The 16,185-nt window shown below is 44.3% G+C and overlaps 1 protein-coding gene across 1 annotated transcript; it reads left to right on the forward strand.

Moving 5' to 3' along the window:
* Positions 1–320: 320 nt before the first annotated feature.
* LOC120916902 (3-galactosyl-N-acetylglucosaminide 4-alpha-L-fucosyltransferase FUT3-like) lies at positions 321–12,817 on the forward strand. The gene is made up of 2 exons (XM_040327847.1): positions 321–590; positions 11,588–12,817. The coding sequence occupies exon 2, from the start codon at positions 11,612–11,614 to the stop codon at positions 12,659–12,661; it is 1,050 nt and encodes a 349-aa protein (XP_040183781.1). The 5' UTR covers positions 321–590; positions 11,588–11,611; the 3' UTR covers positions 12,662–12,817.
* The last annotated feature ends 3,368 nt before the right edge of the window (positions 12,818–16,185 follow it).

Raw genomic sequence — 16,185 nt, forward strand, 5'->3', positions numbered from 1 at the left:
AGATACGTTGTACCCTAGACCAAGATCAATCTAATATGCCTTTCCCTTCTCTCGAATGGCTCGGGGGGGGGGGGGGGATGGGTTTGGAGGGAGAGAATAGAAAATGTGATCCTCCGCCCTTTTATGCTATAGTAGAACTATGTATTTTGGTCGTGGTCTTTTACTTTATGTTTGGAATTTCATGTCGTATCCTGTTTTTGGTACCTTTCATGTTATTCTATTAGTCTCGTGTTAATTACTTGGACATGTATCTCTTCTTTGCTGAATACAAATTTTATGGAAAAAAAAAAAGAAGGTGAAGTTATCCTTTAACTCACTGCCAATCCTCTGCCACACCTGGGGGTGGTCTATATATATACAAAATGAAGTGCAAGATTAGAGCTAAGCTAACATAAATAGCTTGGGAAAGGGAGCGAGAGAACAAATAAAGATAACATTCTTATTTAATCAGATTCTTCTTGTTATTTGGTCTTGGGTTGTTTAAAGTTACTGACTTAAGTTCTGTTTGGGAAAAAGATATTTGTTGGTGTATATGGAGCCTTTAACTCACATGAAGAAATAACTTGGATGAAATCCTTTTCTTTTACAAGGTGCGTGATATATTTTTATTCTCTATTACTCAAACACTGTACAAGACATACACTTGAAGCAAATTTTTGCTTCCATGAGAATTGGTAAAACAGTCATAATCTGATTTAGAATCTTAGAAAATATAAATGGATCAAAATACAGTGCAGGATTATTATTTTTTTCAACTAATGTTTAGCTATGTTATTTATACTATTTATACATTATTCGTGTATATTTTTAAACTATATTTTCAAAATATTAAAAGTAATATAACATTAATCATTTATTTATATACTGTATTGTGAATAATTCAAAAGCTTGTCTGCCTGAAAAAAATTTAGGCTGATTTAGTAAAAGCATAGAGGTTGTCTCCTTAGTTAAGTGAATATAATTTTTGCAAAGTTTACATTAGTAATTAGGGTAAAACATTTTTCTTTTTTAATGCGCATCTCTCAAGCATGGTTTGTTTTTCAAATGGAACACAGTTTTGATTAACTGATTGATCAATGTAATATTAGTACTTTACTTAACAGTGTCACCTTTAGTATAACAATCCCTCGGGGTGTTGTTTGACTGACATCTGAATTATCGATTCTTCTGGGAAATTCAGAGCTCAATAACATTTGCCATTTTTAAAAGTCCAGTGCTCCCAAAACAGATCTCTCTGTGTTTAGTAGATGTCAAAGTGTTAAACCACCTAACAATTTATTATTTGTCAATGACTCTGTTGGAAGGTCCTTGTACTTGAGTTTCTGGGTCGGTACACCTGCTTTGGACATTATGAGGGGTTTCAACTCTCCATGCTGTATGTTTTACTTCTTCTTAGCATGGAGAATGCTACAACACCCAAAAATACTCATGTGGGCAGGAACAGAATTGAGAATTATAGTAGGGAGATCGCATTGTTCTAGTATTCAAGACATAAGAAGTCAGGGGTTAATTCATCCCACCCAGTAGGGAATTTTTTTTTTTGAGTGGAATAAAACTTTAAAGGAGTTGTAAATGAAAAAAAATTCACCTTAATGCAATCTATGCTTTAAGGTGAAAAACATCTGATGTTGCTGCCCCCCCCCCGAGCCCCCGTTTTACTTACCTGACCCGTCGAAAGTCCCGCGCTGGCCCGAGATCCTCTTTGGCTAGAGCGGATGGATTGGGAGCCATTGGCTGCCGCTGCTGTCAATCACATCCAGTGACCCAGCGCGCCGAGGGGCGGGGCCGAGTGATACAGTGAGCGGCTATGGCCGCTCACTATATCACAGGAGTGCGCGCGCAATTACTCACCACCATGCGAGCTCTCGCATGACTGAGGTCAGTAATTGCGGGGAGGACCAGAGACAGCCGCCGAGGGACCCCAGAAGACGTGGATCGGGGCCACTCTGTGCAAAACGAACTGCACAGTGAAGGTAAGTATAAAAGTATAACATGTTTTTTTTTTTAAAGGAAACATTTTTTTTCCTTTACAACCGCTTTAACTTATTACCAAAGTTACATTCTTTTCAAAAATGTAAAACGATAAAGTAATACATTTATCAGTGATTCATTCCCAGTACAGACTCATTCCTGCTTGTTTTTTGCCACACACTTTTGCCACGTTTGATGTACTGCAAATAGGGGACTTTAGCTGAGTCCACATGGCAATAGCTCCTTTTACTAAGCAAACAGAAAATAATGTAACATCCAAGAATAGTGAAGGCAGTAGTAGCAGATTGCCTCTGAATACAGAGGCACACAACCTGACCATATCACTGTTTTCTTAATTTTTTTTTCACTTAACCACTTAAGACCCGGACCATTATGCAGCCGGACCAGGCCCCTTTTTGCGATTCGCCACTGCGTCGCTTTAACTGACAATTGTGCGGTCCTGCAACGTGACTCCCAAACAAAATTGGCATCCTTTTTTTTCCACAAATAGAGCTTTCTTTTGGTGGTATTTGATCACCTCTGTGGTTTTTATTTTTTGCGCTATAAACAAAAATAGAGCGACAATTTTGAAAAAAAAAATAATATTTTTTACTTTTTGCTATAATAAATATCCCCAGAAAATATATATTAAAAAAAACTTTTTTTTCCCTCAGTTTAGGCCGATACGTATTCTTCTACTTATTTTTGGTAAAAAAATCGCAATAAGCTTTTATTGATTGGTTTGCGCAAAAGTTAAAGCATTTACAAAATAGGGGATATTTTTATGGCATTTTTATTACTATTTTGCTATAAAAATGCACTGATTACTGTGAAAATGCTAATGGAAGTGAAGGGGTTAACCATTAGGGGGCGCTAAGGGGTTAAGTGTGCCCTAAGGGAGTGATTCTTACTGTAGGGGGGCGTGGCTGGACGTGTAACGTCCCTATAACAGGGAACAGACGATCACTGATACTGCCACAGAGAAGAACGGGGAAGGTGTGTTTACACTCACCTCTCCCCGTTCTTCAGCTCCTGTGACCCGATCGCGGGACACCGGCGGTGATCGGGTCCGTGGGTCCCGCGGGCACGCTCACGGAGCTTCAGGCTGGGTCACGAGCACGCCGGCGGCGGTGCATGCGCGACCCACGACTGGACACTTAAAGGGCAACGTACCTGTACGTGTCTGTGCCCAGCCGTGCCATTCTGCTGACGTATATCGGCGTTAGGTGGTCCTTAAGTGGTTAAAGTGGAGGTTCCACCAAATTTTTTTTTTAAAGCCAGCAGCTACAAATACTAGATACAAAATGGACACTTACCTGTCCAGCGCGCCCGCGATGTCATCAGCCGAGGACAAGCAATCGCTCGTCCCTTGGCTGAACCCACCGCCATCCTCAGTTAGGGAATCAGGAAGTAAAGCGTTGCGGCTTTATTGCCCGGTTCTCTACTGCACATGCGCGAGTAGCATGCCTCGCCGTCACTGGTCCTCCCTCTCTCCTGGGAACAGTGTGTTTCCCAGAAGATAGCGTGGGCTGCGGGTAGAGGCGTGGCTGCCGCAGTACCATATTCCCGGAAGTGGGTGCAAATACCTGTCTTAGACAGGTATCTGCACCCCCCCCCTGAAAGGTGCCAAATGTGACACCCGAGGGGGGGAGGGTTCCGAAAAGCAGAAGCTCCATTTTTGGGTGAAGCTCCGCTTTGAGAATAAAGGGCCAGATTCTCGTACCTTTGCCGCGGCGCAACGTAACCCGTTTACGTTACACCGCTGCAAGTTTTCAGTGTAAGTGCCTGATCCACAAAGCACTTACCTGTAAACTTGCGGCGGTGTATCGTAAACACGTCCGGCGCAAGCCCGCCCAATTCAAATGGGGCGTGTACCATTTAAATTAGGCGCGCTCCCGCGCCGGACGTACTGTGCATGCTCAGTTTAGAAATTCCGCCGTGCTTTGCGCGATGTGACGTCATTTTTTAGAACGGTGACGTGCATAGCGTCCATTCGTATTCCCGAACGTCTTACGCCAAAACAAAAAAAAATTGAAATTCGACCCGGGAACGACGGCCATACTTTAACATGGCTCGACTAAAGTTAAGCCATGTTAAAGCAGGTGTAAATTTGCGACGGGAAAAAATTACTAGCGACGACGTAACGAACGCGAAAATCGTCGTGAAATGCTCATTAGCATACCGGACGCAGGAAAACGACGCAAACTCCACCCAGCGGCGGCCAAGGTACTGCATCCTAAGATCCGACGGTGTAAGTCTATTACACCTGTCGGATCTTAGGGCTATCTATGCGGAACTGATTCTATGAATCAGTCGCATAGATACTCTACGCCGTTGTATCTCTTCTGTGAATCTGGCCCATACTCCCTAGGCACATGTGCCCCTATGTGGGGCATAAAGACTTCTTTATGAGACTGACATCAGAATGTCAAATACTGTAGGTGGCTTATAGAATACATACTACATATTGCCAAAAAACTATCACATTTGCATAAGATTAGGATATCATTATCCAGGGCAGAAGCTAAAAGTGGGGCAGGTGCATAGTTGCCAACATTGTAAAAAAAAATATAGGGATACTTTTTTGGCTGTAGGCGGGGGTCTTATTATAATTAGGGGGTGGGGCATGGGTTTGTAGGTGTGACCAGCGGTGGTGCATCCATAAAGGGCGCCCCCCTTTCCTGTCACTCTCTAATTACCATAGATAGATTCATGCATTGCATGAATCTATCTATGGTCGCTGATGACACCCCCATTAGGGTGCCCGGCCCCTTTTCATTCACCGGGCACCTGAATTACAGCAGTGGGGGTGTTTTTTGGATGCACCTGATTAGGCTCTAATAGGCATCCAAAAAAGTGAGAAGCGGGCGCAACGCTGTGCGCTCGCTTCTCACTCAGCTGTATGTTAGGAAAGCGAAGAAATCCGCTTTCCTAACATTAAACCGCCTCTCAGCTGATCAGGTGCACAGGGTCTGTGTTACCCGTCACCTGATTGGCTGAAGCGACAGGCGCTGTGATTGGATGCCTAGGCATCCAAACACAGCACAGGACGAGAGGAGAAGTGGGCGGGAGAAGCAATCGGGTGGGGGGAAGATGGAGGACACGGACACCGGACACAGCTCGCCGCCCACTGCCATCACATGCTGCCCACCCGAGACAAGGTAAGTGCTGGGCAGATGACGGAGGGCACAGTGGCAGCACTTTTGGCACAGTGGCAACATTTGGGGCACAGTGGCAGCACTTGGGGCACAGTGACAGCACTTAGGGCACAGTGGCAGCACATGGGGCACAGTGGCAGCAATTGGGGCACAGTGGCAGCAATTGGAGCACAGTGGCAACACATGGGGCACAGTGGCAGCACTTGGGGCACAGTTGGAACATTTGATGGGCACAGTGGCTGTGTTTGATGGGTACTGTGGCTGCCTTTCATGGTCAAATTGGCTGTGTTTCATGGGCAAAGTGGCTCTGTTTCATGGGCACAGTGGCTGCGTTTGGTACAGTGGTTGCAATTGATGTTTTTTTCCCCCAGATTTTTAAGTTTTTTTGTGCCTCCCCAAAAATTTTGAGCACCAGCCACCACTGGGCATGGCATAGCGGCACATAAAAATGCGGCGCGCATAGTGCATCGTGGCAAAAATGGGCGTGGTATATGTGAACTAGTGGGCGTGGCTTTGATGGACGTGGCTTTGTTAAAAAGGGGTGTGGTTAGTGTCTGAGATGAATAAGGGATGGAGGGAGAAAGAAAGGGGGAAAGAGGGAGGGAGAGAGAAAAAAAAAAGGAGGGAAGAAGAGAGAAGGAAGGAAAGAGGGATGGAGGGAGAGCAGGCCCAGATCCTACACCACAATATACGTATATATATATATATATATAATATATGTATATTCCAGAGTTTAACAAATCAGCAGATAAATATACTCCAAACACCTGGTGTTAGCGATTCAATCATCCCGGCACCATGGTTGTTATGGTGTTAGGATGATTGAAGCGCATTATTTCTATTATTACATTATAATATAGAATGAAATCATTCAACTCACCATAATGCAGAATCAGTGGCACCTGCCACCAGATGCCATCGGGTGCCCCCAGCAGAGTCCGTTCTTACATCATGTGCCCCCAGCAAAATCCGTCCTTGCATCAGGTGCCCCCAGCAGAGTCCATCCTTGCTTCAAGCGTCCCCAGCGGAGTCCCTCCTTACATCAGGTATCAACCGCAGAGTCCCTCCTTACATCAGGCGTCCCCAGCAGAGCCCCTCCTTACATTAGATGTCCCTCATTGGAGCCCCCCTTACATCAGGTGTCCCCCCCATTGGAGCCTCCCTTAATCTGGCATCCCCCGTTCGAGCCCACCTTACAAGAGGTGTCCCCATTCATGGTGGTATTTGTAGTCCCACCATTCATGGTGGTATTTGTAGTCCCACCATTCATGCTGGAATTTGTAGTCCCACCATTCATGCTGGAATTTGTAGTCCCACCCTTCATACAGCACTGCTAATGGACACCACATTACAGGACATGGACTATATCCGCTGCTTATCATTATACAGGACTTTGCACCATGTCACAGCTCAGCAAGAAAACTAATATTGACTCAAACAGGCTTCCATCCACCAGAAACCTCCTAGCGACAGTAACCAAGCAGTAGAAAGCGGGAGGTATCCCAGAAGTCTCTCAGTCACTGAACTACTCTCGGGCTGTTGGTGTGGAGGAGAAAGGTACAGGGGGCGGGGACATGTGACATCACAATAGAAATGAAGCTGCGGCACCACCCACCCCGCCCCTTTCCATAACACCCGTGGTCTTCTTAAAAATGGCGACGGCAAAAAAACTGGAAAAAAATAGATTTCCCGGGACACAATAAAATCAGGAAAAGGGTCTAAATCCCGGGAATGTCCTGGGAAATTTGTGACAATTGGCAAGTATGCAGATGGGTGTCGATGGGTGCAGATGGGTGTCACGTACCCAAAGGGAGACTAAAATAAAGAGGTCGGCCTCTCTTGTATCTCCAACCCAGGTCCCGCTGAGATTGAAACAGAGGGAGCCGAGGCACAGGAGGAACATGAGTGCCTGTAGGTGTAGGCCCAGTAACTTGCAGTAGGAAATGTGATTCCGAGAAGACAGAAGAACCATCAGATCAGGAGCAGTAGCAATGCACCGTAGTTTAGCTGAGGTTAAGGAAGCACTCTGCTTGTACTGCAAGACTGGGACATATGGCAGGGTTGAGCTTCCAGCAGGCTTGCAGCAGGAACTCACAGCAGATCGCAGGACTGTAATCGCAGACAGCTGGGCAGGCACTCTGATGAGCCAGGAAACCAGGGTCAGCAGACAGGAGCCTGGTCGCAAAAAAGCCAGGGTCATCAACATGCGGGCAGTGAGGTACAGAATCAGGAACAGAGCCAAGTCAAGAATGATTCGGGTCAGGAGGAAGAGCAAGATAACAGAATCCGAGATCAGGTCAGGAGTAAGTCGGGTCAGCAACCAGGGAAACACATCGGAAGTACACAGGACTCAGGGAACAGCTCAGCATTAAAGCACAGACAAAGCCCTCTTTAAATAATCCGTCTGGTGCCAAGATACCTTGTGCGTGCACCCATTCGAGTGCACGCTTTCACATGAGCCCTTCCGAGAAGATTTGAGCGCATGCGCATATCTATTAGGCAAACGTTGTAAGGAATTCCCTGACACCCCCCCCCCAGGGGCAGCCTCTGGATGCCCACTAAGAAACGCTTCTCACGATGAAGATGGAGGTAAGCTCGAACCAACCGTGGCGTATGAATATTAGAGGAAGGTTCCCATGAATTATCCTCAGGGATAGCCCTTCCATTTAATGTGGAACTAAATTTGGCCCCTTCTCTTCTGCAATCCAGGATGGATTTTACCTCAAATTCTTAATTTTCTTCAACAAGCAGTGGAGCAAGAGTGTCAGGTTCCTGATCAGGATTAACAACAGATCGTTTTAGAAGAGACACATGAAACACTGGACGAATCTTCAAACTTTCAGGCAAAATTAACTTTTACGGGAGGTTATAAAGAACTTTTCCACCATTGTTTCTCCTATTTCTCAGATAACCCGCCAACATACCAAGTTCTTTTGGTTTGAAGCAACGCACCTCAGCACCAGTCTTACCAAATCCAGACCCTGCCTTACACTATGTCCTGGAAGTCGATGCTTTGGAGGTGGCCACAGGAGCAGTACTATCTCAACGTCGGGGTCCTAAAGCACTGCTTCATCCCATGGCCTTCTCTTCACAGAAGTCGAGTCGGGCAGAAAATAATTATGACATCAGAAACATGAACTTTTAGCAATTAAGACCGCTTTGGAGGAATGGAGATACCTCCTTGAAGGTGCCGCCCATCCTATCTTGATCTTCGCAGATCACAAAAATTTTGAATATCTCAGCATGGCCAAATGGTTAATTTCCATATTACCTACCGGCCAGCCTCAAAGACTGGGAAGGCTGACGCCTTATCTCGAATGTTTCCGGATACTGAGGAAATCATAGCCAGTACAATCCTGTCTTCTCCAAATTTTCTTCTGTTACAGCCTGATTTAAGGACTTCAATTGAGCAGGCATCTACTCAGTGCACAGAAGAAGAAAGCTCCTCTTTAAGAAATCAGGTGGGGCTTCTGTGGCACCAAGACAAGATCTTCGTCCCTCAGCAGGTCAGGGTTCAGGTTCTAAAGACCTTTCACGATCACCAGCTAGCCGGTCATTTTGGGGTCTGGAGGACAACCGAGTTTGTTCAACGATCCTTGTCGTGGCCTACTCTGAAGTCTGACTGCAAGGAATATGTAAATTCCTGTATGACTTGCCAACGGAACAAGGGATCCAACGCTAAATCTTGGGGCCTGTTGAGACCACTACCAGTCCCCGAACAACCGCTGAAAAACATTTCTGTGGACTTTATAGTAGATCTACCACCCTCGGAAAATTTCATACCAATGATGGGCACACCGTCTGCCACGGACACAGCAAAAGTCTTTATAAAGGAGATAGTCAGACTGCATGGTTTACCGGACAACATCGTGTCTGACAGAGATGTGCAATTCACCTCTAAGCTCTGGAAGAACCTCTGCAAATCACTATCCATCGAGACATGTTTTTCCACAGCCCACCACCCACAAAGCAACGGCCAAACTGAATGAACTAATCAAACGCTAGAGCAATATTTGCAGTATTTTTGTTCCTTCTTTCAGGATGATTGGATCTCACTTTTGCCTTGTGCGGAATTTGCATATAATAACTCTGTACACACCGCAACCAACCACTCACCTTTTTGGGCAAATTATGGCTTCCATCCATCTTTCCTACCCAAAACCATCCCCGAATCCTCAGTTCCGGCAGTTCAGGACAGAATAAACTTCATTCAGGCAAATTACCAGACACTCCGAGACACAATGAAGAAAGCCCAAGAAGCTTACAAAAACATTATGACAGAAGGAGAAGAGGAGATCCCACCCTTAAGGTTGGGGACAAAGTCTGGCTGTCATCAGTTAACCTTAAATTGCCATGTCTGTCCCGAAAACTGGGGCCAAAGTTTGCTGGTGCTTTTAAAATTAAGTGGAAGATCAACCCCGTAGCCTTTGAACTTGCTCTACCTGAGACTTATAGAATCCAACCCATATTTCATGTGTCATTGCTTAAAAATGCCATCTCTAGTTCTTTTTCAGGAAGAGAAGAGGTACCTCCGCCTCCGGTCCTGGTTGGAGACGAAACAGAATTCGAGGTGGAATCCATTCTATTTCCACTAACAGGGAATGCGCCGTGAATAGGCGCATGCGCGTGCGCAATGGCGTACGCCCAGCGTGATGATTGCCCGGCCTATTTAAACCCGCTGCTGACACTGGTGTATCTTAAGCTTGTCCTGCATTCCTGAGTTCCGTGTATCTGCTGTTCCTGATCTGTGTACCGACCCGGCTTGCCCTGACCTGATCCTTCTGACCTTCTGGCTTGATCCTTGGCTTGCACCTGACTTCTCTCCGCCTGCTTCCTGCATCTGATCCTGGCCTGGCTACTGGACTCGTTTATCTTGCTCCCTGAACTTGACTCTGATTCTGGACTGATTTCCTGTGTTGACTCCTGGCTTGGCTCCCTACTCCGCTATCTAGTCTGCCCTCCGGTTCCTGCTTCCTGGACCACCCAAGCACGCCTGTCTACTGTTCCAGCTTTCCAGCATCTGTGCTTCTGTGAGCACCACACTTGCTGTATCACCTTAAGTGGTGTACTGCGCTCGGCCGTAAGGGGAGCCCTCCTAGCATCTCGGCCTTCTACCAAGTTCCTGACAATTTGTCTATAGCCTCTTTCTCTTTTTTTTCTCTCATAGTTATCACTGGTTATCAATGTTTGTCTGCTTAAAAAGTGCATATTTAATTTATGTTAGGATTGATGATCTATTTCTAATGTTTTAATCCACTTTATATAGCAACATTTAGAGGGATGTGTATTTGTATATATTTTTCCCTTTCATATTTCTTTTGATTTTATTCTTGACAAAAAAAAAATGTAAACTTCTATTGCCGGTATAGAATGCAGTTACAATTTCCCCTACCATGTGGTGGCACCAGCAAGGCACAAAAAAAGGCTGTGTACAGCCCATTCTGGTTAGCTTGACAAAGGAGCATGCATTGTAACCATCTTCCCAGTGCGCATGCTCTGAAACGCGTCATTCCAGCCCTCTCCTGTGACCTGCTAGCTGCGTTCCAGACCTCATTTTGGATTCCGCCTGAGAGCCGAGAGATTCCTGTGGACAGGACGCTGGCCCCATATAGCTTAACAAGACGAGACCATTGCTGACAGCCGAGATGGAGATGGGACAATTTCACTGGACTTAACTGTGCCTTTGTAAAGATATTTCAATATGAGTTTTTTTTGTTCTGCCCAACAGACTTAGAGCTGTCATTCAAGTGACACCCTATGTTTGACTTTCCCAACTAATGGTTGCTGGGGGTTTCTTGATCAATAAGCAAATTTCTTTCTCAGATATGTAACCACTGACACCATTGATCTTTTTAGCTATCTGTAAGGGGAGCATTCTTCCCATCAAAGTTAATGTACTGGGAGCTCAGGGTAAAAAAAACGTTTTAATAGTAGCTCCCACCCCCCCAGCCATCTCAGATACTCACCTGAGCTTGATCTTAATCTAGCGCTGTGCAGGTCTGCAGCAGCTCTACCGCCCTCTCCTAGCTCCCACAGGTTTAGAGCAGTGGGAGAAATTGGTTCCTGCTGCTGTCAGTCAATACCTCTAAGCAGAGAGTTGATGGGAGGGGGGCAACAACTCAGCAGGGGGAGGAGCCAGAAGCAGTGGCAGGGGACCCAAGAAGAGGAGGAACAGGGCTATTCTGTGCAAAAAATATGTAAGCCATTGCACAGAGCAGGTAAGTATAACTTTTGTTAATTTAACAAACAAAATGGAAGATTTACTATCATTTTAAGTCACTCTCTGTAGATAAGCTCTTCACAAAGGTAAAATATAACAGATTTATTCATTAGCATTAAAGTTCAAAACAAGTAAGACCTCTGCTTTGGTGCTTTAGATGTTACCTCTATCCTAATTTTCAGCAACACTACAGAAAATATTGCTTTGTTAAATAATGTATTCTCTTTTTTTTCCCTAGTTTTTCCTGGATGTATATTTCACAATGACCCAATCAGGTTTTCTTCAATGGTGTTTTTTATTTGCAACACAGGCTATTTTGTTTATTGTCTGTGCTGTGCTGCTTAACACGAACTGCAGATATAATATTCAGCCACAGTTCAGAATGAATCAACCTTCTTCCAAAACAGAAAAACAAAAGGAACATCTCATTCTTCTGTGGTCCCGACCTTTTGGGGAATGGTTTCCGCTCAACCAGTGTCCATTAGCTTCCTATGGTGATCCATGCATATTTACTGACAATAAAAGTTTTTATCATTTGGCAGATGCAGTGGTTATACATCACAGAGAAGTGAGCTCCTCATATTTACTGTTGCCACAAAGTCCAAGACCTGAAAAACAGTACTGGGTTTGGTTTAATATGGAGTCCCCAAACAATAGCCCAAATTTAGGCATGATGAACAATATAATTAACCTCACAATGACTTACAGGGCAGACTCTGACATCTTTACTCCTTATGGATGGATAGAGAGACATGATGGGACGGAACTCTTCAGTATACCAGCAAAATCTAAGCTTGTAGCTTGGGTAGTGAGCAACTGGGACCCAAATTTTGAAAGGTCTAAATACTATGAAGAACTTAAACATCATATAGAAATTGACCTCTATGGAAGATATCATATGCAATTACCAAAAGCCAACCAGTCCTTAATTCTGTCCAAATACAAGTTCTACTTGGCTTTTGAAAACTCTAAAGGCACTGATTATATTACTGAAAAGCTTTGGAACAACGCTTTTCTTTCAGCAGCAGTGCCAATTGTAATGGGACCTTCTCGTGAAAACTATGAACGTTTCATTCCTCAAGATTCCTTCATTCATGTAAATGACTTCTCCACTACCCAGCAGTTAGCTGCTTACATTTTAGAACTTGACAAAGACAATGAAAAATATCAAACTTATTTCCGTTGGAGGAATGTTTTTAACCCTAAAATACCTGATGACTGGAGTACATTCTACTGCAAAATGTGTAAGACATTAAAAGATGCTCCATCGTATAGAATCGTACCCAACCTGGAAAAATGGTTTCGAACATAATTTTACAGCAAATAAAATGTTGTAGTGTTAACATGTTCTGATAAAGTGTAAACATCATAATACGTGTATCGTTGGCTACGATTCTGAAGGAGCCGCTGGTAATTGATTGGGCCTGTACTCTGCTTTAACACCCCCCAATAATTTGGTCTCACTCCCCTTGACACAGCTGTGGTGCAATGCTGATGTAAAGCTCAATAATAAAAGACAGGTGAATAGACACAGATTATATTCACTTTACCTGTGTTGTCACCCGGGCATACACTGTTACACCTGCTTGGAGAATTAACAAGCCTCACAACAGATTACTGTATGTTAAAGCAAAAGGTAACTTTACTAGAACAGGTTTTAACGTTAACATGGAATCACAATTGGTAGACAACAATGAGACAAGAGGCTATAAGTGGCAACCGCCTGAGAACCTCCTGTATTGCTTCAGCAGGGGTGTCTCCAAGTGGGACTAGTGCTCAGGCAACAACCTCAGCACTGAGCACCTTCCCACTTCCAGCACACCATGTAGACACTATGAAACCCACTATGCGGCACACAGTATTCAGCAAGAATGATATATCACGGTATAATTAACTCAATATCCCCCCTTACAATCTCTAATAAGTGGTAATAGCACTGCAAGGCCTTGCGATAAGAATGCAGTATAGTCTCTGGTCTTCTTTCTTCTGCTAGCTATCGAGAGGCAAAGATTGTAATCCAAAGGGTTCTCTGATCAATAAAGCAATGTAGAACAACATCAAACTGTAGCTTAAATGGTGAAAAGTATCTGTGCACTCCTTCCTAGAAATGCACCTCCAGTGGCAGTCACCAAACAATCAAATCAGGCTTGAGGCCTATGCACATGTGACTCTGTTTCACTGAACTGATCCGTGGGACTACCGGCAACACTATGCAGTCAGTCTAGGTGTGTGACAAAACCAGGGCTGTGGAGTCGGAGTCGAGGAGTCGGAGTCGGGGGAAATTTTGGGTACCTGGAGTCGGAGTTGGCAAACAAGGCACCGACTCCGACTCCGACTCCTACTAAATTTAGATTGGAATAAAAATAAAAAAAAGCAAGTTTAAATGTCCCAATTCACAAAAAGTTATAATTAATGACTTCTCTACTGTAAGAATAAAGACCAATGCATGCAGTGCCTCACGTAACCGCAAAACAAACACGTTAAGTGACCGTGAAGAAGCATGCTTTTCATGTGCTTCACTATATGGCACGCAACGCACAATTAGGAGCTGCAATACTTATACTTTCCATAGTGTTGTGTTCTGCTTTTACAGGGAACGCATGTTAGAGAACCAGTAAGTGTCCAAATAAAACAATTCCAACAGGAGTTTTATAAAGCACTAAAAGAAGTTGAAAAGTATGATCGCTCATCAAAACTTACTGTTGAAGAAGCCATCCTTGTTTATCCAGAGATCGTTAGTGATGTGGCCAGAATAGTTACTGCAATGCCACCCACCCAAGTCCGTGTCGAAAGATTATTTTCAGCCCTAAAAATAATAAAGTCTGACTTAAGAGCCTCTATGAAAGAGGCAATTCTCTTCCTTAGAACTCTACATTGAATTGATTTGCATTTGCTAGGCCTATAACTACATTTCAAGATTAATATAAACCATTTCTAGGTTTTACAGATTTTGTTTTTGGTTCATTATAGATAAGCTTTGTTTTTGTTCTAAAACAACCAAATAATGTGGTTTGTATTTTTGAACTGGTAAAGATCCTGTTCCTGATGTTTATACCTGCTGCTACTATCCAGCCACTTGATTGTTTTCATTGTGTTTGTCTTTTGCTTAAACTGTGCAATACAGTAGACTGTTGGCTTCCCAGCCAGTAGTTCTGTGGTAGGTTGCATTTCTTTCCCTCAAGGAATGTATAAAATACATTTGCATATTAATACAGAGGAGTCGGAGTCGGGGAGTCGGAGTCGGAAGTACATAAAACTGAGGAGTCGGAGTCGGAACATTTATCTACCGACTCCACAGCCCTGGACAAAACAGTACAAAGTTCTGGGCATGAGCCCTCTCACCACACGATGTCCAGGCAGATGGATGCCTCCGCTTCACAGGATCCCAGTCTGTTTGCTGCGACCACACTGTCACGCTGTTCTGCTTCACAGATGACCAGGAGTTCTCGGTTACCTCCTGCAAGGGCCTCTGGTTCAATCACACTGCTGATCCAGCATGCTGTGGTGTAAAACAGAATCAAAGGCTGCTGCTCTGCTCAGCAAAATGTAGGCCCGAGCTCTATGGAACACACACACACATACAGAGCTCTGCTGGCAGGCCATGCGTCCCAGGAACAAAGAGACCTAAGATGGCCACCACAGGGTTTTTATCACCTTCCCAGCATGCACTTCAGCCCCAAGTGTTCATGGGTAAGCTATTAGCATAATACCTCACCATGTTCTTGAAAAACAACAAAAGAATAATAAAGTCCATTTCCCGTTTTAGCCACTAGATGGTGCCAAATACCAATTTATAGCATTAGTCCTGAAATATCATTATACAACATTAACACAAGATTAAAAGGCAAAAATGCCCCCGCTACATACACTAAGAAAGACATATTTACTAATGATTTGTTGTTTTAAGATCTTTGGCAAAATGATGCGATACCTACTGTACAGGCTTTGTTTTGCATAAAATGGAAAATAATGATATACATGCAGTTTCTGTTAGGGTTGGGTAGGGAAGAAAAAAATTGATGGTATAGGTAACATTACTGCAGACAATTTCCTTCTGGAGCTCTAAAATAGTTATTAAATGTGTTTTAAATGTACATCATTAAATGGCCCACAGAGCCTTCTGATGTGGCCCGTGAACCTCCTGCTCCGGGATGGTGGTTTGGCAAGCCCAGATCGCAGGTTGCTGACCCATTATCCCAGAGCATCAGTGTTGTGAATGAAGCCAGCGGCAGAGAAAGCAAGCAGCTGCAGAGCAGAGCCGCATAAGCTTCCTGTATAGCGCCAGCTCCTGTCACAATCGATACCAAATGCACTCTGCCTGGGACAGCAACAGCCGGCGAAAACCGAATGGAAGACTGTTATTAAAGGTAAATTTATTATTGAAATTACAGTGTGTATATATGGGCATATCTGTTTTGAAGTGGTTACTAGGCTGCATTCAAACTAATCTGCAGGTGCAGTGCAGTGCACCTGAAGGTTACCTGCACTGAGCCATAGACTTCTGTTATTACCTGAGGGTTTGGTGTTCTTTCAGAAATTGCACCACACCTGCAGGATATAAGAGAAGTCTATGGCAAAGTGCAGCTAACCTGCAGGAAAGCAACAGGTGCATGTGGTGCATCAGTGTGAAAGCAGCCTTAGGACCCAATCTGACCCTCCATTCACCTCTATGTCCATTTACCCCCACTTACTTTTCAATCCGATCCGCCCCCCCCAAAAAAAAAGAAGGCGATCCATCCTATTTCGTCTGGGAGGATTGAATTGGAGGGCCCATAGAGTAGCATGGGCTGTGTCCATGTCCGTTCAGCATATGCAGCATGGGCACAGAACAGTCAT

Source organism: Rana temporaria, chromosome 11 (assembly GCF_905171775.1).
Source record: "Rana temporaria chromosome 11, aRanTem1.1, whole genome shotgun sequence".
Classification (NCBI taxonomy): Eukaryota; Metazoa; Chordata; class Amphibia; order Anura; family Ranidae; genus Rana; species Rana temporaria.

What these genes read in the sequence shown, in the direction of transcription:
- LOC120916902 (XM_040327847.1), top strand. Translation starts at nt 11,612, where the DNA reads ATGACCCAATCAGGTTTTCTTCAATGGTGTTTTTTATTTGCAACACAG.